The 21,150-nt window shown below is 40.4% G+C and overlaps 1 protein-coding gene across 1 annotated transcript in view; it reads right to left on the reverse strand.

Annotated features, from left to right (window-relative positions):
* Window positions 1-21,150, reverse strand: part of SLC6A7 (solute carrier family 6 member 7) — a 34,488-nt gene that overhangs the window by 2,504 nt on the left and 10,834 nt on the right. The window contains exons 3-13 of the mRNA XM_042455663.1: window positions 16,506-16,637; window positions 15,658-15,892; window positions 11,973-12,111; window positions 9,746-9,880; window positions 8,387-8,490; window positions 6,325-6,449; window positions 4,741-4,853; window positions 4,509-4,640; window positions 3,302-3,401; window positions 2,611-2,711; window positions 2,249-2,419 (exon numbers count right to left, since the gene is read on the reverse strand). Of these exons, the coding sequence (XP_042311597.1) occupies window positions 2,249-2,419; window positions 2,611-2,711; window positions 3,302-3,401; window positions 4,509-4,640; window positions 4,741-4,853; window positions 6,325-6,449; window positions 8,387-8,490; window positions 9,746-9,880; window positions 11,973-12,111; window positions 15,658-15,892; window positions 16,506-16,637 (1,487 nt within the window). The remainder of the gene's footprint in view (window positions 1-2,248; window positions 2,420-2,610; window positions 2,712-3,301; window positions 3,402-4,508; window positions 4,641-4,740; window positions 4,854-6,324; window positions 6,450-8,386; window positions 8,491-9,745; window positions 9,881-11,972; window positions 12,112-15,657; window positions 15,893-16,505; window positions 16,638-21,150) is intronic.

Consider the following 21,150-nt stretch of genomic DNA (forward strand, 5'->3'; position numbering starts at 1 on the left):
GATGGTGATATTGATATCAGTCAGCTTCTGAGGCCTGTGCTCACTCTTTCTGAAGCCGAGATGGTGTGACTTTCCAAAGTGCATTTTGGTGCTTTGAATGCTAACAAGCCTGCCTTGCTTGGATAATGATAGTGATGAGGAGGAGGATGGTGATATTGATATCAGTCAGCTTCTGAGGCCTGTGCTCACTCTTTCTGAAGCTGAGATGGTGTGACTTTCCAAAGTGCATTTTGGTGTTTTGAATGCTAACAAGCCTGCCTTGCTTGGATAATGATAGTGATGAGGAGGAGGATGGTGATATTGATATCAGCCAGCCTCTGAGGCAAGGCCAATGTAAGTTGCTCTGATTTTTACAAACTCATGAGCAGTGAAGAAAAATCAGAGTCCCTTGACCAAGTACACACTTCTGAGAAGTACATTTGGGTCAAGAAACCTGAAATGGCAAATCCACTTCTTGTGAAACCATCTTGACATGTTCAATATGCATAGCCATGTTAAATATGCATAGCCATGTTAAATCATACTAAGTGTTAAACCCAAGGGGTTTGGTTATGGAATAAGCCTCTGAAATATGCAAGAGGCCATGTTATGTAAAGCCATGTGAAATGCCCAAATGTGCTGTTGTGTGTGTTTTGGAATGGAGTGGGGGTGGTTTGGCCAGAAAGGGAAGTACTTTTCTGTCATCTGTCTAGGAATAATGCCCAAATGTCCTCCATTTTGATCATGCCTAAGAAACATGCATTTATATTAACATTTTTTAAAAAATCATCAAATTTTTCGTGTGTCCTCCATTTTAAAAAACCATGTCCTACATTTTAAAAAATTGTCCTACATTTGTCCTACATTTGTCCCGGTATGGAAGTCCTGACTTATGGCAACCCTACCTCCTCTTAACTTGAATTTTAAAACTTGCTGATGGTTATGCAATGAATGCATAATTGTTCTCTCTATGTGAAACATATATATTGGTCAAAACACATATAGATTCTAAACAAGTTTGAAATTAGGAGCATTATCCTACGTTATGTTAAACAAAAGCAGAATTGATGAATTTGGATGTTTTTCCTACAGGTAGTGGTTTTAGTTCTTCTTATAAAATCAATTCACGTCTATGCAATGTACATATATGCCACTAGAGGACACCTTTTGCCACAACATGATAGACTGGGGGAAAGGGTTCTGTTCATTTAAGCATGCAGTGCTATGGTTCCTGAGATGGCAAGAAGAGAAGATCTGTTCTCATAACCTCTTTCCTGCTTCTGCTTGCTATGGCACTTCTCCCCCTGCCTACCTCCCTGAACTCAGATGTTAGAAAGTGAGAGAGAAATTGAATGGGTGATGGTGTGGGTGAGGAAGCGCATGATTCACAGTATCCAAAGACTTTCCTGGCCTCCGTCATATCCCAAAGATGGGATAATATATCAAGCTGAGACCTAGTTTAAATGTTTCTCTCCCATTATTTACAGTAGGAGAGAAAAGCAAAAAATGGCAACAAATTTCAGTCTTCTCCACCTACTGCTTAAGAAAAGTTGGAGCATTCCAACCTTGAAAAATTCAGATGTAGACACAGAAATGCTCTGCCAAAGCTAATTGCTCCAGAGACTACGACACGAACCAGTGTATCCATATCTGAAGAAAAGAGATTCCACTTGAATACTAGGAACAGTTGTTTGTGGGTGAATATACTGCCTTGGAAAGTAGTGGACTCTCTTTCTCTGGAAATATTTAAATGGAGATTGAATGGGCATCTTTCAGGAGTGCTTTAGTTGTATATGTTTGCATGGCCTTTGGGGTCCTTTCCAGCTCTAGGATTCTATGATTATACGAATAAGGAGAAAATGAAAATGAGAGCGATGACAATAAATTTTATGTTGCTTTTTTTCATTTAGTGGTTCAAAATGACTAGCAGAAATGAGATTACATACATGTATGAAGGCAGTAACGGAATAGCAGTAAGATTGAGAGCCTATTGATGGGTTTTGTTCATCAATGAAAAAGTGAATGGAATGCAAGGCAGATAAGACATTGTGTGATAAGTATCTGCCAAAGACACTTTTATTCTGTTTAAATTTTGCTTTTATAGCCTCATGTGATAAAGTCCTAATTCTCCTCACAGGAGAAAAAGAAGAAAAAGCTCAACAAACAGAGTGTGTTTTTTAAAAAGTGTCTACATTGTAATCTAGGGAAGAGAATGGTTAAAACCAAATCTCCTTGTATAGTGCTGCTGGATTACATGTTTGTTACTTACTTGCCAGAGTGTCCCTTCCTCTTTGAGCACTGCAAAAACCATCCCTATGGGTATCATCAGGCAGGAGAAGATTCCCATCAAGATGCCCAGGGCCTCAGCCCAAAAGGGAAAACGGTAAGTTCCATTATACGTTGAAGGTTGGTACTTGATTATGCTATACACCAGTAGTGCCTGAAACAGAGCATCAGATATTGGATAACAAGTCTAAGCCAAGGATTTCTCATCTGTTTTGAGTGCAATGGGTAAATCATTCCCCTACCCCTACCCATGCTACTAAAGCCCCACAGGGTTTAGAATAAGAAATTCTTCCCAAAAGATAAGGAGAGTACATGACAAAAACTGTTCAGGACAAGCATAGTTACCGTCATTGTTACTGGGGACAGGAACAACCAACAGGCTTTAAAGTATATCCCTGGTTTGAAACCCAGCATCATGTGAATATCACGGCAAAACCTTTTCATGCCTATAGAGAACATGAAAAAAACAGACAATGTCTCAGGGGTTTGGTATCTGATTCATTAATAGTACAATCTTATCCATGTTCACCTTAAAGTAAAATTCTTTGTGTTCAATGGGGCTTACTCTAAAGGGGCAGTGTATATGGTGACAGCCTAGGACTACGTGAGCGTAAATTTCATTGAACACAGTGGGACTTACTTCCAAGTAAATATCCATAAGATTATGTTGCACAACTGCTTTTTAACAAAGGGTAAAGCTTTATGGCTCCATGAACCAACCAGAATAGTAGTGCAAAGGTCAAAGAAGGTATTAAGAAGGATGCATATTCCAGGCAATTATCCTGTTTTCCATAATGGGATTTTCTCAAGGATAAGTGGCTAGCCATGAAACTTGCAAATTATGCCCTTGTTTACCTTCTGGTGACCAGTCATCAGTGACAGAGAATGACTAGGCCAAACCGATCTTGCTAACTCTGCAGCTTTCCAAAGCCCCATACCACACTATGTCTTTCATCTCACTTTTAATGAGTGCAAACCTCTACACAAAATATTCAAGCAGTCAAAGACTGAGCAAAATCCAATCCCCTTGCCTTACCATACACACGGGTTACCACCAGGCAAGTGGTAATGACCACCACCATGAGTCCAAACCCAGCACTGTAGTCATCCAGCAGCACCAGCCAATACATTCCACCCTAGAGAGAAGAAGTAATACCTGTTCCAATACCAAAGCCTGTTCCTAATCTACAGTATTTGCCAATTCACAGTTGCACAGTTAAAACCAATAAGAATCCTTAATTAAATCCTACATGCCTTTCTGAATCAGTTTAGTTTGGCCTTTACCAGCAGTAATCCATCCTACTCTACAGGCCAATTTTAATAACCTGATTATTTAGAAAGTGTGAACACTGTAACCATGTGTTAAATTAGGCACTCCAGGAGTGTTAATGAGTTCCGCCTATAACAGTAAAGAAGCAATGCTTTCATTCACCTGTCATGCTAAGCAATGGTTTGTTGCATTAGCCATGAATTGCCACAAAAGCCCCAACAAATAAGTCCCCCCCCCAATTTCTGCTCTGTTTCACTTCCTTTCTTTTTGTCAATTCCCATTTCATGTGGTCAGCTGGATAGCAAGTCCAGGACAATTCATGGTTTTAGGTTCAGACCTAAGGTCAAGCCATGGTTTAAAGAGTTAATAAGGAAACAAGAAACCATGGTTTCTATTTGTGATTGGCTAACACTAAGGTTTGGAAACACTAAATAGGAATGCAAAAAAGCACAACTTGGCTATGTATAAACCCAACCAATACAATTCATTTGATCAGTCACTGTTCATATTTTGAACCTTGGAATAATCATAGCACGCTATTCATAAAAGAGGCTATTTTCTGTGGCTAGTAAGTCAGAAATCTGCTGTGCTCTCCCTACAATCACTTGTACTGCTCTACATAGGGCCCATACAGACAAGCCAAATTAAAGCTGCTTTGGGTTACTTTGGAGGTATACTGTTTAAATGATGCATGAGTTCTAAGAGTCCGGAAGCCACACCTGGAGCATAGCTTTGGCATAGCTTCTGGACTCTTAGGATGCATGCATCATTTAAACAGCATATCTCCAAAGTGACCCAAAGCATCTTTATTTTGGCCTGTCTGTATGGGGCCATAGTTGACTAGATAAGATAGGAACTTCTCTTTGGTTCTTCCCTTTTTTCCTTTTTAGACTAACACCACTTTCTCCTTTAAATCTTCATGAAAGTGAGCACCCTAAAATATTGCTACAATGTGACTATCCAGTTGGCTTACCTCTGTTGTGAGAATGAGTCCCATCAGGAACATTGCCACACAAACAACACCTGAGAAAAAAGCCTTCTTTGGACGCAGGTAATAGGGGAACTCATCTGTCACAGCAGTGACTATGGTCTCCAGAAAGGCAAACTGTAAACAGACAAAAACAGATTCTCCTTTAAAGCCATAAGGATCAACCACTTGAAGGCATACCCATGAAGTACTCCCTCAGAGCAGACAACATCCTTACCTGACTGTCCAAACCAAGAGTTAACAGCATGAAGAAAAAAAGGAAAGACCAGAAAGGAGAAAGAGGAAGCATTGTCATGGCTTGCGGGTAGACCACAAAAGCCAAACCTGGACCTGGAAGACAGGCAAAGAATAAAAAGAGCCATGGCTGGAATTATACAACTGAGTTCATGGATGCAGATAATAAGGGCAATGGACTAAGTGATGTCAAAAGAAGAGAGATTTCACCAAAGCAATCTGGAACAGGTGTGGAAGGATAGAACATAAAGATTAAAGCCCCACATTGGAAAAAGACATACTGCCTGGCTGAAATACATGGAAAACCATCCCCTTCTCTGCAGGGCATGTGGTCCCCCACTACATCTACATGTGGCTAGAAGGAAGGATCACCTCTGAGCCAGGCTTTTAATACCCAGACAGTTCTGTGGAGAGCAGCGCTCCCTGCTTTGTGCAGTTGGCATGGTTCACCATAGAGAGCAACCAACAAAGAACAGAGAGTCACAGCATTAGGTGAACATTCACCCTTAGATGGTAGGAGAGCTTGGGTTGTCATTGTTCAACAAATCTGTCTCCAATTTCTCAGTAATAATACTATGCTAGAGGCACCAGAAAATCTTAAGGCTGGACATAAGGAGGTGGGTTGCAGTTTTATCTGGAACTTAAACTTGATAATTGTTTCGCTCTCCAGTGTATTGTTGCTAAACAATTACATGGTATCATATACACAGGAACTTGTAATCAGTTTGACATTCTGTTTTCTTTTCTTTTCCCATAATACTCATGATAAAAAAAACAGAAACTCAATCTGCTTTAAGAATATCTATTCCATTATACCTCAACTCCTCTAAAATGTATACTGGGAGAAAGGGGAGGACAATTTAACACTGAGACTTCACAAACAGATTGGCTGTGTACAGAGTTGTATACCTTTGTCTGAGAGACCTTTACAAGTAATGAAGTGGTAAATTTTAAACTGGAGGTACTCATGTCAGTCATCAGAGCTCTGCCTCCAGAGCCCAAAAATGAAGGTAGATGTATCGGTCTGTGTCAACAAACCAGTTCTAGGCATTTTCTGCCTAAATCAAATTGCTAGCTCCAACTAGAATAAACCTACTGAAGCAATTAGATTTATATAAGTGTTGACTTATCATTCAGTAGTTACTTCAAATGGGCTATATTAGGACTAGCAACTGGATTAAGGTCTTTATTAGCCCCATGGCAATTAGTTGTAAAATTAATGGGGCTTAATTGCTTATCCAAGACCAAGCACTTCCATATACTTTGTATTACAACAGGGATAGTTCCAGACAATACATTATTGCTTGGGAAATCTATCCTACCTTGTAAGTATTGTGATGATTGCAGCTAAATTCAGGGTAATGGGTGATAGAGGTAGCTGGGAAAAAAGCATTGTCCCTGATAACAAAAAAAATCAATGTGTTTTATTCTGCAAGCCCTGGCTCCACTACACCACTGTTTGTAAGCCATTCTCATAGTGTGGTATTTAAAATGGTAATATTTAGACAACATAGTACACACAAAACCACTCATACATGCTCTGAAAGAAGGAATGTTTAGTCCTTACCAGCTTTGGCCACTTCTTGAACAGGGACATCAAGTTCTTGGGACATGTAGCCCAAAACAGAGAAGATGGCAAAGCCAGCTAAGATACTGGTGATTGCATTGCCCACAGTGACTATAAACGTATCCCTACAGAATAATAATAATAATAATAATAATAATAATAATAATAATAATAATGCAAGCACTGAATCAGGAGCCATGGAGTAAAAAAAGTACAGGCCTTTGAGATACTATAGAATTCACAATTTAGAAAATCCAGGGAGGTGTGAGAAGACAATGAATTATACCACCACCAAATTGCCCATATAATGTTCCCAACCTCTTATTTCTACCCCAGTTAAAAGTTGAGTATTATTCCTCAGACCAGGAAGAGTGAAAGCTAACTTTCCCTAAGAAAAATATGTATCATTTACTAGCAATCTAGCATGCTAGTCAGGTTACTAACATTTAGCAGCTACCATTATTTAGCCATTTAAAGCAAAATATATGGACCTTCTAGCTTGGTCGAAAGAAGCATTCATTCTTGTGCTATAGCTCCTTGGGTTTTGCTGGGTTTTGCCACATTTTGTCACCTCTGCATCCACTCATTCTATTTTTTTCAGACAGCTGTTTGTAGCAATTTCTTGGATCTGCACTAGGAATCTTGCAAAGGTTTTTTTAAAAAACAGGCTGGCGGGGTACATACCGCCACTTTGCGGCGCTCTGCCACCGCCGCCAGTAGGTCCGCGGGGGAGCCGGAGCCTTCAGACGGCGCAACTCCCACGCGGACCGAAAAAGAAGCTCCAGGGGCGCACTTGCTATGTCACAAAGGACGCGACCCGTACGGACGCTCAGCGTCCGATACGCAAAGATGGCGCCGGCCATGTAGAAGGGCCGGTGCCATCTTGTATGGACGGAGTCCGTACTAGGCCCAGGGGCGTCTATAAGAGACGCCCCTTTTTTAAAATAGGACGTCCTCCGGACGTCCCAAATGCCGGTGCAGAAAGCACCACAAAAAAAAACTAGGGCACAGCTTGCTGGGGGTGCATTCAGACTGATCAAAAGGTCTCAGATTTGGTTCTTCTTTCCAATTTTATATTGGGCTAAAATAAACCAACCTGAGGAGCTGGTATAAAAAGTTTTTGATCATACTAGAAGCGGACAGAAAATATTCTGGGATAAACAAAATGTGTATGGATTTTCAGAATAAAATTAGAAAGAACAGGAAAGAACAAAATCTTGGACTTTCTGGCTTTTTCAATCAGTCTGAATGTGCTCTTAGATGAGTGTATGGTTTGAAGGGTAAATATTCTCTGTTTGTTCGTTTGTTTTTTAAAGAGCTATAGTGCAAAAGTGCCATTTTACTGTTGCACCATAGCTCTATTAACTCTAAAAATAAAAAAGGAGAAGGGAATATATATATTGCATTAAAAATGAATCCACTTGAGAGTGGGAGCAGAATGTTGCAACTGGTGCCAGGAATTGTTAGACAATAGTCCAGGACAACACAAATGTTGTTTGGATGTGGTTTGTTTGTCTGTTTGTTTCTTTGTTTTAAAAGCTTTTTGAAAACTGAAGCTACAAATACTTCAGTTAAACCCAGTTAAAAACACTCAACACATTTGCCCATCTAGAGGAGCCCACAGTTTTCTAATAATAGCTACTTTCTTGTCACTCAATTGACTTTGCAAAAGAGGATTAAGCTAAGGAAAAAAGCACTGAACTAAATGTAGACTGTAGATATGTACATCTTTATCCTCCTATTAAAAGTTCTAGATTGCTTTCTGTCCTCAATCAAACAACCTATCTACTTAGCTTCCATTATTTCTCTGTACAAAATTTATGTCCCTCTTCATTTTATAAAATCTGTATTTCTACTTGTTTTTTAATTCTACTTCTGCTTGCCACATCCATGATTCCATTTTTAAAAAATGTCAGAATTAATATCTATCCACATTCCCTGAACAGTAGATTCTCTTCTGGGAAAGGAGGCCATTCCAAGAACACAGAGTGGGGACAGATATTAATAGCAACACCTTTCTATGTGTTCTTTCTTTGTGAGGTGATACATTGAAAACATGTACCTGTAAATATTCTGGTGGAAGGTGTTATATGATGCAAAGGTGAGAAGTCCCCCAAATCCCACCCCAAGAGAATAGAAGATCTGCAGAGCTGCTTCAATCCACACCTGGAGGGAGAAAACAGTGAGGGGAGGCATAAGAAAAACAAGCATGGAGGGGAGCAAAATAGTGGAAGTTGACTGAAAAACAGGAAGGGCTCTGCTCTGCAGCCTAAAACACGTTCATGCTTTCTGTAATGAGCTCATGCCAAATATATTTTCTGAAAGCATTGACTCAAGCTAGGTTTGAGAAGAAAGTTATAGCTACTACTATGGTAAGGAACAGACACTCCTTACACAGAACATTCCAAACCTAACCTCCTGTGCTGACAGAACTCAAAGGGAAAACTCTATTAGTGCAGAACATATATCCCTGCCAATAGGTTTGCCGCACTCAATGAAGTGAAATTATTTCAAATGGCTCTGAAAGTATCCAATGTTGCCTGTGTCCTGCCATAAATGTCCTCCTTATGAGGGGATCATGTACCCTAAAGGCACCAGATTTCAACTGATCTTGAAAGCTAAGCAGGTTCAGACCTAGTTAGTATTTGCATGGGAGGCCACAAATGAATCCTAGGTGCTGTAAGCCATGTTTCAGAGGAAGAAGCTGGCAAAACCACCCCTGAGTATTCCTTGCCTAGGAAAGCCTTATGAAATTCATGAGGTCACCATAAGAAGACAGGTGACTTGAAAGTGCATATGCTTTGAAGGGCAAATTTTCACTTCACTGATTTTTTTTAAAAGCTATACTGCAAAAGTATCATTTACTGATGCACCATAGCACTATGAATGCTAAAAAGAAAGAAAGACTAAAAGAAAGGAGAAGGGAAGGGAATATATACTGAATTAAAAATAAACCCACTTGAGTGGGAACAAAATGTTGCAGCTGGTGCCAGGAATTGTTAGAAAATAGTCCAGGACAAGAGAAATATCATTTGGATGTGTTTGCTTGTTTTAAAAGCTCCTTGAAAACTACAGCTACATGTGTGCATGTGTGTTGTTTTAGCCATGCTAATGTTGCCATTGGTATGCATTACAAGGATGATGCTAAAAAAAAATCTTGAATAAATCTAACAATTCCATCTACAATTTTTTTCAAGGAGTGTTCTACTAGTATGAACAACAGGGGACCCAATTAAAACCTGCATGACCTATAACCATTCTTACAGTGTGGAGTTCTTTTTCTTATGTATCAGCACAGCTTGAAGTATCTTCTACTGCATACACATGCCTTGAATGTGACAATCCTTCACATCCAGTAGTCAGAAGGACTATTCATGATTAATTCTTTTTATTCCATGGAATAACACAACACAAATCTCACCTTGGGAGACAGAAGCAAGTCAAACTGGGGTGTAAGATAGAATTTGATTCCTAACCAGGCTCCTTCCAGTGTCACACCACGAATCAGGAGCATGATCAGGATGAGGTAAGGAAATGTGGCAGTGAAATACACAACCTGCAAGAGGACAGAGGTGCATGACTAAGCAGTTATTACTTTTGGTATCCATAAAAATATGGGGCAGATTGCCATATATCTTCTAGCATTCAAGATAATGTAATTTGCTGTGACTTAAGCTTCTTAGGTCTAGTCATGCTTGTGGAATGGAGGTGGTAGCAATAAATCCTTTGCTGACTTCTCTATGATAGTAACACACTTTCAAATATATGGAGACTCCTGTCATGTCACACCTTGGCATGCTCTTCTTCAGATTAAAAAAAAACTCTTCCTACAACCTGTCCTCACATAGGTTGGTTTCCATATCATGCAACCCCACAAATGGGTCTTGTTGCCCTCCTCTGAATCCCTTCTAAATCATCTTGTATTTTGTAAAGTGTACTCCCCAGAACTGGGTACAGAGTTGGAATTGGGTTAGTACAGAATAACATGGGACAGTTACTTCTAGTTAGTTAGAAAGCACAGCTCGATTAATACAGCCTAAAATCACATTGGTTTGTTTTTCTGAAGCTGCACAATATTAATGGCTCATGTTTGGTTTGTAACAACTCTAATTTTAACAACTCCACATGTATTGTCAACAACTTCACATGTATTCCACATGTATTGTCAAGTTCCACTCACTGAGTATTCTGACAGATATTGCTACACATGTGTGTAGGTCTCTGCAAGAGTACTTGAGATTTATGAATGGTTCTGAAGGATGGCCCTCCTCATGCAGCAAATAATTGTTTGAGAAGCATATAGGTTCCTGTCCCTATAAACATTTCATAGAACCATAGAATCATAAAATCACAAGGGCCATCCAGTCCAACCCCCTGTCATACAGGAAATCTCAGTCAAAGCATACCCAACAGATGGCCATCCAAACACCTCCAAAGAAGGAGACTCCACCACATTCCGAGGGAGTGTGTTCCACTGTCGAACAGCCCTTACTGTCAGGAAGTTCTTCCTAATCTTGAGGTGGAATTTCTTTTCCTGGAGCTTTAATCCATTATTCTGGGTCCTGTTCTCTGGAGCAGCAGAAAACAAGCTTGCTCCCTGCTCAATATGACATCCCTTCAAATATTTAAACAGGGCTGTCATATCACCTCTTAACCTTTTTTTCTCCAGGCTAAACATCCCCAGCTCCCTAAATCGTTCCTCATAGGACATGGTTTCCAGACCCTTCACCATTTTAGTCGCCCTCCTTTGGACATGCTCCAGTTTCTCAATGTCCTTTTTGAATTGTGGTGCCCAGAACTGGACACAATATTCCAGATGGGGCCTGACCAAAGCAGAACAGAGTGGTTCTGTTACTTCTCTTGATCTAGACACTATACTTTTATTGATGCAACCTAAAATTGCATTGGCCTTTTTAGCTGTCGCATCACACTGTTGACTCATATTCAACTTGTGGTCTACTTGGACTCCTAGATCCCTTTCAAATGTAGTCTCGTTCAGCCAGGTGTCCCCCATCCTATATCTGTGCATTTTATTTTTCCACCCTAAGTGCAGTACCTTACATGAGAATCTAGTTTTCCAGTATGGAATTTGATCCCTTTGCCAAAAGGCTGAGAATCACAGGGTTTGATTTTGGTGGTGGTTTTTTTTAAAATACCTACTGTATATAAAATAATTCTTTTAGCACTCATGGCTGCAAAGAAACAATTAAACATGTGTCTGCTAAAGACATCAAAAATAATTGAACAGGGACAATATGATATATTCATTTGCATTCCTACCTTGTACACTGCTTCTGATTCTGACAGGGCTCACCCCTTTCCCTGCAGTACTCCAAACTACAGTATGTGGAAGTGGTTATTTTAAATTATGTATGCAAATTTGTACCATTAATTCTGAGATGAGAATTGGTGGGTTATTCATAACTGAATCTACATTATATAGGCAAAATGTTAACAAAGAATGTTAACATTGTTCCTTATTATATCCTAGAATATGTAGATTGTGTTTGCACTCCTTATCTTCTGATGCTACATTATTCCCATCCTCGCTGGTTCACATTCTCTGCAGTAACAGACAAATGAGTCTAGTTCTTTATTCCAGGACAAACAAAACATCACACTCTGCCTATGGCTAATTCACATCTTACCTTGCCAGAAGATTTTACTCCCTTTAGAATACAGAGGTACACAATAACCCAGGCGAGAAGGAGACATAGGCACAGATTCCAGCGAATTGCCCCAGGATCCCCAATCCCTGAGCTCTCTTGGATGTGCAGGACATAGCGACTAGGTCAAAAGGAAAACCATCAATAAACAGAAGCACTATCCTTCTATCAGCACAAGTGAATATCATAGCTGCAGGGACGTAGCCAGGATTTTGGGAAGGGGGGGTCCAGACTAAGTGCCACCATTATAATGGGGCTTGGGTGCGGTGGCGCAGCAGCACACACCATTCATTTTATCTAATGGAAGGGGGGGTCTGGACTCCAAGAAACCCCCCCCCCCGGGCTATGTCCCTGATAGGTTTTGGAATTTGTCATGTAAAACCCACAAGGTAAAATTTGCTGTAGTGGTCTGAGTGTTGGACTATGACTCTGGAGTCTGGAGACCAGGGTTTGATTTCCAGCTCAGCCATGAAACCCAGTGTGTGACCTTGGGGAGTAAGTCACACTGTCTCAGTTTCAGAGGAAGGCAATGGCACAGCTCTTCTGAACAAATCTTGCCAAGAAAACCCCAGGGTAGGTTCATCTTAGGGTTGCCATAAGTTGGAAAGGGCTTGAAGGCACACACAACAACAACAACCCAGATCACAATGCACTGTAATGGAACTATATTCTGTTTTAACTTTAGCAGTGGCAACACTGTGAGCAACTACACTGTAGAAATAATGCAGTTTGACACCACTTTTAACTTCCAGGGCTACAAAAAAACCCAAACCCATTCCCTTCTCCTTTTGTTTTGTATCTTTTAGATTGTAAGCCTGAGGGCAGGGAACTGTCTGATTAAAAATAATAATTGTAAGCCGCCCTGAGAGCCATTAGGGCTGAAGGGCGGGGTATAAATACCTAAATAAATAAATACATTTGTAGTTTTGTGAGGCACCAGTACTCTTTTACAAAGAAAAAACATGCTTGTAAAAATACAAATCTCAGGATTCCACAGAACTGAGCTACAACACTTAAAGTGGTGTCAAAGTGTATTATATCAACAGTGTAGATTCCCCCATGCTATAGAATTCTGGGCTTTGCAGTTTGGTGAGGGGCATTTGGAAAGCTCAGCCAGAGATAGAGAGATGGGGGAGGTCACTGAACTACAACGCCCATAATCCCACAGCACATTGCCATGGCAATCACTCTATAACAACCTAGTATGATAAACTACTCAAGTTGCAGTGAGTGGCTATTGCTGAAGGAAAAGGGTGGCCTTTGCCAAGCGCCACCTTTTCATTGGTGCTTTCCTTCCTCACACTGATGGGCACTCTGTCCAATCACAGACAGGAGCGCGAGGGACTCAGGCAGGGTAGGCATTTCCATAAGAAACGGACCGCCGTCATTCTCTTCTCATATCCAAACAGAGCCCCTGCCTGAGCCATCCTCTTTTAAAGTGCCTGTGATTCACACACCCGCCCACTCTCCCTCCCTCCCTCCCTCCCTCCCCCCTCTCTCTCTGAGCCTCCCTGCTCCCTGAGACTTCCCCCCGCCTTTTCCCTCTAGTCTCCATCCAAGTCCGTGCTTTTGATGGAGGGGAGGGGAAGGGGGAGGAAGGAGCTTGATCATCCCCAGTCCTGATGGGGGGGGTTCCGGACCCCCAACCCCCCCCCCCCCTTGGCTACGTCCCTGATAGCTGATCTGTGATATGGTAGCTAAGGGTAGCTTCAGATGTTATTAATATATCCTAAATGAAAAACATTTTCTTAGTAAAAAAAAAATCAAGAAAACCTATAGACTAGTGGTTCTCACAGTCAGGCAGGACCCCCAGGTTGCTCAAAGGGAGGGGGGGGGCAGAAGACCTGGAAGCTCTGATCCATCCACCTCCTCCTCTTCTTCCTGAAGTTTTTATGTGTAAAATTTACACATGTGTTGAGTTAAATATTGAATTTATTTAAATAAAACTGTTCTAATTTGAATGAAGTTATTTCCTTATAAAATGTTAAAATATTAATGTGCATGAATGTCCAAATGAAAATACATATATTAAATAAAGCTATTTTTATTCATTTACTACATTGGGGATGGCACAACGTTCGCATGTAGCTGTAAATGTGGGAGGTCCCAAGTGTAAAAAGTTTGAGTATCACTGTTATAGGCTTTCATTCATGATACAAATGGCATTATTTTCACTGTGCACACACAGCAGCCAAGCACTGCTTCCAAGTGTGGGCATCTAATGAAACTGATCCATTATTTTTATCACTTGTCTGGATCTGTACATAGTTTTGTTTTGTTTTTCCTGTACAGAAGCATGTTTCCTGTATAAGTAATGCCAGGCAGGATCTTTTTTGAGAGTCAGTGTGGTACAGCAGTTTGAAGGTGGAACTAGGAATCTGGGAGACTAAGGTTCAAATCCCTACTTAGCCAAGGAAACCCACTGAGGGACCTTAGAAAAGTCAAATTCTCTCAGCCTTAAAGGAAGGCCTTAGAGGGAGCACTAAACTCCCTTGTTGCAACAGCTCCATTGGCTGCCAGTCTGTTTCTGGGCACAATTCAAAGTGCTGGTTTCAACCTATGAAGCCCTATATGTCCCAGCGACCCAGGCTGTTTGATGGACCATATCCTCCTACATGACCTACCCAAGCTCTAACATATGCAGGGATGGTAATTCTCTTTATCGAATCCCTTCACAGGCACAGCTTGTGGGAACATGGAAGAAAGCCTTCTCTGTGGCTGATTCCACATTTTGGAATTCTCTCCCCAGGGAAGTTAAAATGTTTCCTTCTTTATGTTCCTTTTGGCAACAGGTTAAGAACTTTCTTTCCAGCACATTCTTGGAAACTGTTTTTTAATGACTTTTAGGGTCCTATACTTTAAACAAAAATCTGTTTTAAAGGTTTTAATTGATTTTAATTCTGTTGATATTTAATACTGTTTTAATCTTGGTTTTTGTATGTTTTTAATTATATGTGTTTCATTGCATTGTACCTTTTTGTAAAGCATCTTGAGTCCAAGAAAGAATATAAATAAGATGACGGTTGGATGGATGGAAGGCAATGGCAAACCTCCTCAGAATAAATCTTACCAAGAAAACCTTATGAGAATGTTGCCATAAATCAGAGTCAACTTGAAGCCACATAACAACAACAATAACAAAGATATTCTTTACTCAACTTGCAATTCCTACACCCATAACCATGTAGAAATGTTGTAAAGTGAACCCATATTTATATTGCTAAACATGCATCCCATTCTGCTCCATGTATGCATCATGAAAAACTCTTGCATGTAATGCTACGCACTCAGGATTCACAAAAGAAATGTCATATAATACACTCATGTTGTAGGAAGTGGGCCTTAAGTTCTCAGTCTAAAGTATCTGATAATAAGGAACTCAATAATATCTGATCTTGTCAATAAAGAAGGATTTATTTGAACAAAATGAATAATGCCTTGACATTATACTGGGCTAAATAAGGTCTTGTTTTCGCCTCTTCCACCTTGTACATTTTAATGCTATATGGATGTAAAACTGACTCAGTCTGATTCACATAATCCATAATTTCCATAAGAAATACCAGAGAAAGCGAGAAATGTGATGTGTGTTTGGTATAATAACTTGCTAAATATACCAGTAGATCCATATAATTGTTAGCAATCATCCAGATCATGATATACTCACCTCCAGTACTCCTCACTTGGGCTAACAGTGTTAGAGATATTGAGAGGCACAGCACCATTCCCTGTGTGCATGACATGGTGGTCCAGGCACAGGTCTGTGTTCCACCAGTTGCCACAGTATTGCCAGGGCAAATTATTTGTCAGTGAGGCAAAGAGGTAGAAGAGAACATAAGCAATGATCATGTTATAGTAAATGGCCACTAAGGAGACAATCAGGATTGTGGCCATGCCAACACCTAAAGGGGAGCAGAAATGAAAGAGAGATCAATATAACAGCAGCAATCTAGGGGAGCTGCTTATGTATTTCACTTGTCTTAAGGCAAAATGTAGTGTCAGGAAATCTGAGGCAGCTACAGACAGATAGGCTGGTATGCAACCATTGGAGGAAAACATTTTAGTTGGCCCATTTACAAACATCCGCTCTGAGGAGCAAGGTAGACTGGAGAAGAGTGTGTCTGGCAATATAGGCATAAGTAACTAAAAGTACCTGTTTTAGTTCCTTTCAAGACACACTGAAGCACAGAATTACTTTGGAAAGTTTTTAATTACTGTTTAACTACAACTGCGAGTGCCTCAGACCTATCAGAGTAATTAATTATTTTTGCAAAGTAACTTCCTAAGTTTGGATCCACTGTACCTCTCAATCCACTTCTCTCATTACAATAATTCCTTTGCTTAAGGTGCCAAGACATTCATCTACCTTGGTTTCATAGTTTGTGAAGGGTGGAAATGATGGCTGCTGCTGGTTGCTTTTGCACTGGCAGCCCTGATTTTCTACACTGCAAAGACCAAAGGGAGATGGAGGAAATACCAAGGAAGCCAGCTGAGCACTGCATCATACACACACACCTTTAAATAGTGGGCTTATCCTCCAAACAGCAAGAGGTCCCAGGCTTGAGAACTGGCCCAATGACAGCTCCATGAAGAAGATGGGAATCCCACATATTGCCAACATGATAAAATACGGAACAAGGAATGCCCCTGTAAGATATAAACACATGATACATGGAAGAGTGGCCTTAAGCAGAAAATGGGAAAACACTGGACAAGGATATAAGAGAATAAAAGGTAGTTTCTCCCTCCCAGTTGTCTTCCATACCCTGCCATCTGCCTGCCTGTCTACTCCAGTTGTGCTGCAGGTAAGAGAGAGGTTGAGACAACAGGATGGGAAAGGAGAGAACCAGAGAAGAAATACTGTACTCTGACACTTGGTGTGGGATCCCATACTATCATTCCACTGACAGAACTGCATCCATCTGCAGAAACCAAAGGTCACATAGTATATATATACCCCACTCACTCTCATGCCAACATTCTCTGAAGATGCCATCCATAGATGCTGGTGAAACATCAGGAATAAACTCTTCCAGAACACAGCCACATAGCCCCCCCCCCAAAAAAAAAACCAGCCACAAGAAACCTATATAGTCACTTATGTTTCATATATGCCCTTATACACATGATCTGAAGGTAATTTAATACACAATACATTTAATAATTTTGTTCATGAAACAAAGTTTGTGTACACTGAACTATCAGAAAACAAAGGTGTCATTATCTCACCCATGTGGACAATTTTGGATTTTTTAATATTTTGGAATTTGGAATTCCAGATAAGGGAGACTCAACCTGTATTACCTTTCACAAGCTGGAACTAAAAGAATGATTCTAGAACGTGAACACTGTCAGTCAAGAGATACTGCATAGCTATTCTCCCTTTTTTTGCCTTAACAGATTTTCTGAAAGAAGGAGTCATGGAAAACATGCAGTATTACAAATGGAATACAACATCGCCTAGTTCTGCTCTCTGCCCTGGTAAAATTCCAGCAAGGATTTCAGCATGAAAGTTGAATTCTCTAAATCAGTCAGACTGAGGTTTATGGACTCTTGTTTTGTGTATGATGGGCGAGAGCTAGAACCTCAAGGTGAACTAACTAGTAAAAGAAATACACTCAGAAAGAAAGAATTCTAAAAGCAGGCATTTCTTTAGACTACCAAACCCATATAAACTTCACAGACCTTCCACTTACCAATCTACTCCTGAGTCCTGAGTACTGCAAGTTGCTTGTTAGTTTTTTGTGGGTTTTTCGGGCTATGTGGCCATGTTCTGGAAAAAAAATTATTCCTGAAATTGCACCTGCATCTGTGGTTGGCATCTTCAGAGAATGGTGGCATGGAGATGTGGGGGGTATATATACTGTCTGACCCTTGGTTGAGGTTAAATGATTTGCATGTTAATCTGTGTGTTGGTCTGCTGGTGAATGGCAAGGCCTCAAGGTGGGGGGATATGAAAGGAGGATTTTTTGTCTATTTAATTAGTGATCCATTGTCTGCCGGCAAACCCCTGACCCTGGGTGATGTTTTGGAAATGTGGGGTGAAATTTGGTAGCAATTTGCAAGATTTTCTCTCAATGAAAAGGTCTCAGCTTCTAGAGTAGTAAAAAAGCAACCACCTTTGTCAAAGAAAAGTACTCTCCCTACTTTTTTAGAAAAGCAATGGAGAGAAAGGGTTTATCTTAAATTATCTAGAAAATTCAGATGAGCAGATTTAATTCTGTCAGGAGCTGACTCCCTGCTACAGCATAAGCAAAATATTCCTGATGATTTACAGTGTGTAAATGGTTAAAATCTTGTTGCTGATTTTGTCCAAAATGGCATCTCCAGGGGGGTGCTGCCCTTTTACATCCTGTATTCCTGCAAGCTGTATTATACAATGACTCAAGAGGATGGTTGCCACCTACTGATTCACCAGCATTGCTCTTGGAAACACACAGGACACTTGGCAGCAGTGTTATGTATCACACTGAATCCTGCTTAAGCATAAATAATTCACACAGAATAATGGCCTGCCCTTTTACAAATATTTGCTCCATGTTTTTATATTCTAGAATTCCTCACAAACCAATTGTATGGAATTCTCAACATAGGTTACCACTGGGAATCCTCAAAAGGTTTTGCTCCCATAAGCACACTGGAATTTAAAAAAAACACCCTGTTATAGTGATAATTATAAAATGGATGCAGTAGAGGAGCAGTGGCAGTTATTCACAAAATCCATCCCACCTATCATGTGTAGCTGTGCGAGAGAGAAAGAGAGGAAGGGAGGTAGATAAATACAACAGTAATATACATACGTACATACATGCTAGAGTTGCCAAGTGTCTCTTACTATAAGAGGTGTCCCATATTTGAGGGCTAGAAATCTCATCGCTTACAAGGTTGTCCCTTATTATAAGAGATGTCCTCTGTTTGAAGGTTGGACAGCTTTTCCTTCTACAGTCTGAACAAGATGCCAAAAAACAAACATACTTTGGGGCATGGGCCCTTCATAAATGTGTGCACCATGTAAAGTATGAATGTAGGTAACAGGTAAATTTCACAAAGAAATACATGGCTAAGTCCAATCAATACTTTAATTTTGTATTTGTGTAGACAGGTACTTCCTGTTTGTCAACCTTGCATGACATAAATTTTGACTGCTCTTACTTTGAAAACCTGGCAACACTAATACATACTCACTACAACAAGGCACTAAGGTGGCTTAGTAGTTAAGACACCAATTATGACGATTGGAAGATCAGAAGGTTGGCAGTTCGAGGCCTGATTGCTGCATGTGAGCTCCTGTCACTAGTCTCTGCTTCTGCCAACCTAGCAATTTGAAAGCATGCAAATGCAAGTAGATAGGTACCACCCTTCAGTGCAGCCATGCTGGCCACATGACCACCAGAGCAGTCCTCAGACAATGCTGGCTTTTCGACTTAGAAATGGCCTAGTTGGTTACGACTAGGCATTCATGTCAAAGGGCTACCTTTACCTTTATAAGGCAAAAATAACAGCAACTACTCTACTGCAAACTCTGCCCAGCCCAAACAACCTGCCTCCCACTGCCTTCCTCAGGCTCTGTGCTTAACACCCACTGCCCTCCTCAAGCTCCAAGGCAGTGGTAGAGGCAGAAGGCCTTGCTTCTTCTATTCTGTGAATACAGTACAATACACAGGTTCATCATCACCACCACTGTTTTTATATATATCACAACTCCCCCCCCCATAACAGTAACAGTGTTTGGAGTCCAGGGTTCAAATCACTGTTCAGCCATGAAAACCCACTGGGTAACTTTGGACAAGTTACACTCTCTCAGCTTTAACAGAAAGCAAAGGAAACCCTTCTGATCATATCTTGCCAAGAAAACCTTGTGATAAAGTCACCCTAGAGTTGCCACATGTCAGAAATAACTTGAAGGCACACAACAAGGTTCTGGTGTAAGTTCCATACTTCCATTTTTATATTGGAATAACAAAAGACAGTAAACCAGGCCATATGCTTAGACAAAGAACTTGGAGAAATATTTCTTTTTGGCAAACAGCTCCCAGAATTTACCAGTAGCATTGCTGGCTAGAGAATTCTGGGCATTATAGTTCAGAATGTAACTTTTAGACGCTCTCCAGGGTTTGGCAGAACACAGCCTACAGCCTAAATGTAACCCCCTAGAGCCGGGATGGGGGGGGGGGGGCAAGAGACTGCCAGAGAGATTTTAAAATGTTTTTCACCCCAGGCCCAGAATTTAGACTGCAGATCCAAAAGAGGAATTTTAAAAAACAAATATTGAACAAGAAGTGACTTTCTAAGAAACAGGGGCCCTCAAAATATGGTGAAAATATTTTAGGGGCAAAAATATTCCTGTGGTTAGTTTGTATTATTATTATTATTATTATTATTATTATTATTATCTTATATGCTTCCTCTCTTCCAATATAGGGACTCAAGGCATATAAAATAGAAAACAACACAATTTAAAAACAGTACAGATATATATATACTGTATATATATATATATATATATATATAATTAAAAAACCAATTAAACAATTTTAATAGTTAAAACAGTTATAAATTGAAATATAAAGTATTAATATTTTAGTACAATCCCCTAGCCTGGGACAGTTGTCCTTTCCTGAAGCTCTCTATATCCTCCCAGTCTTACACCTTTCTCTTTGTGATTTTTATTTGGCAGAAAGGAGTGCTAAGTTCAGTGTCTTCTGTGCAATCTGGAGAGAGATAGATTTGTCTCACTCACTTAAGTTCTTGCACATCAGCCTTGAACAAAGAGACATCCTGCTCTCCCACCCCAGAACTACACAATAATTTGTGACGGAAGAAGAAGCAAGAAAACAGGAGGCAGCTTGATATGTTTGCTGATGCTAGTAGCAACTGTGAGCTCAGTTATATGGGATCAACTGATGCCACACCAATCCCCTATTCTGGGTCTTTTCTTTCATCTTACTGCTTGTGTTAAAGAGCTGCAGTGTGAGACACTCATATGCCCTCCTTGTCAGGGCCAGCTCTACCATTAGGCAGAGTGGGGCAGATGCCTCAAGCAGCAGCTTCTTCGGGTATGATGAAAGGACAGCAAATTATTGATTATAATAACTTCTTATTACCAGGAACATCACCATTGACTAAGAGGGAAAGGGGATCTTTTTACTCAGACAACAAA

Source organism: Sceloporus undulatus, chromosome 2 (assembly GCF_019175285.1).
Source record: "Sceloporus undulatus isolate JIND9_A2432 ecotype Alabama chromosome 2, SceUnd_v1.1, whole genome shotgun sequence".
NCBI classification, from domain to species: domain Eukaryota; kingdom Metazoa; phylum Chordata; class Lepidosauria; order Squamata; family Phrynosomatidae; genus Sceloporus; species Sceloporus undulatus.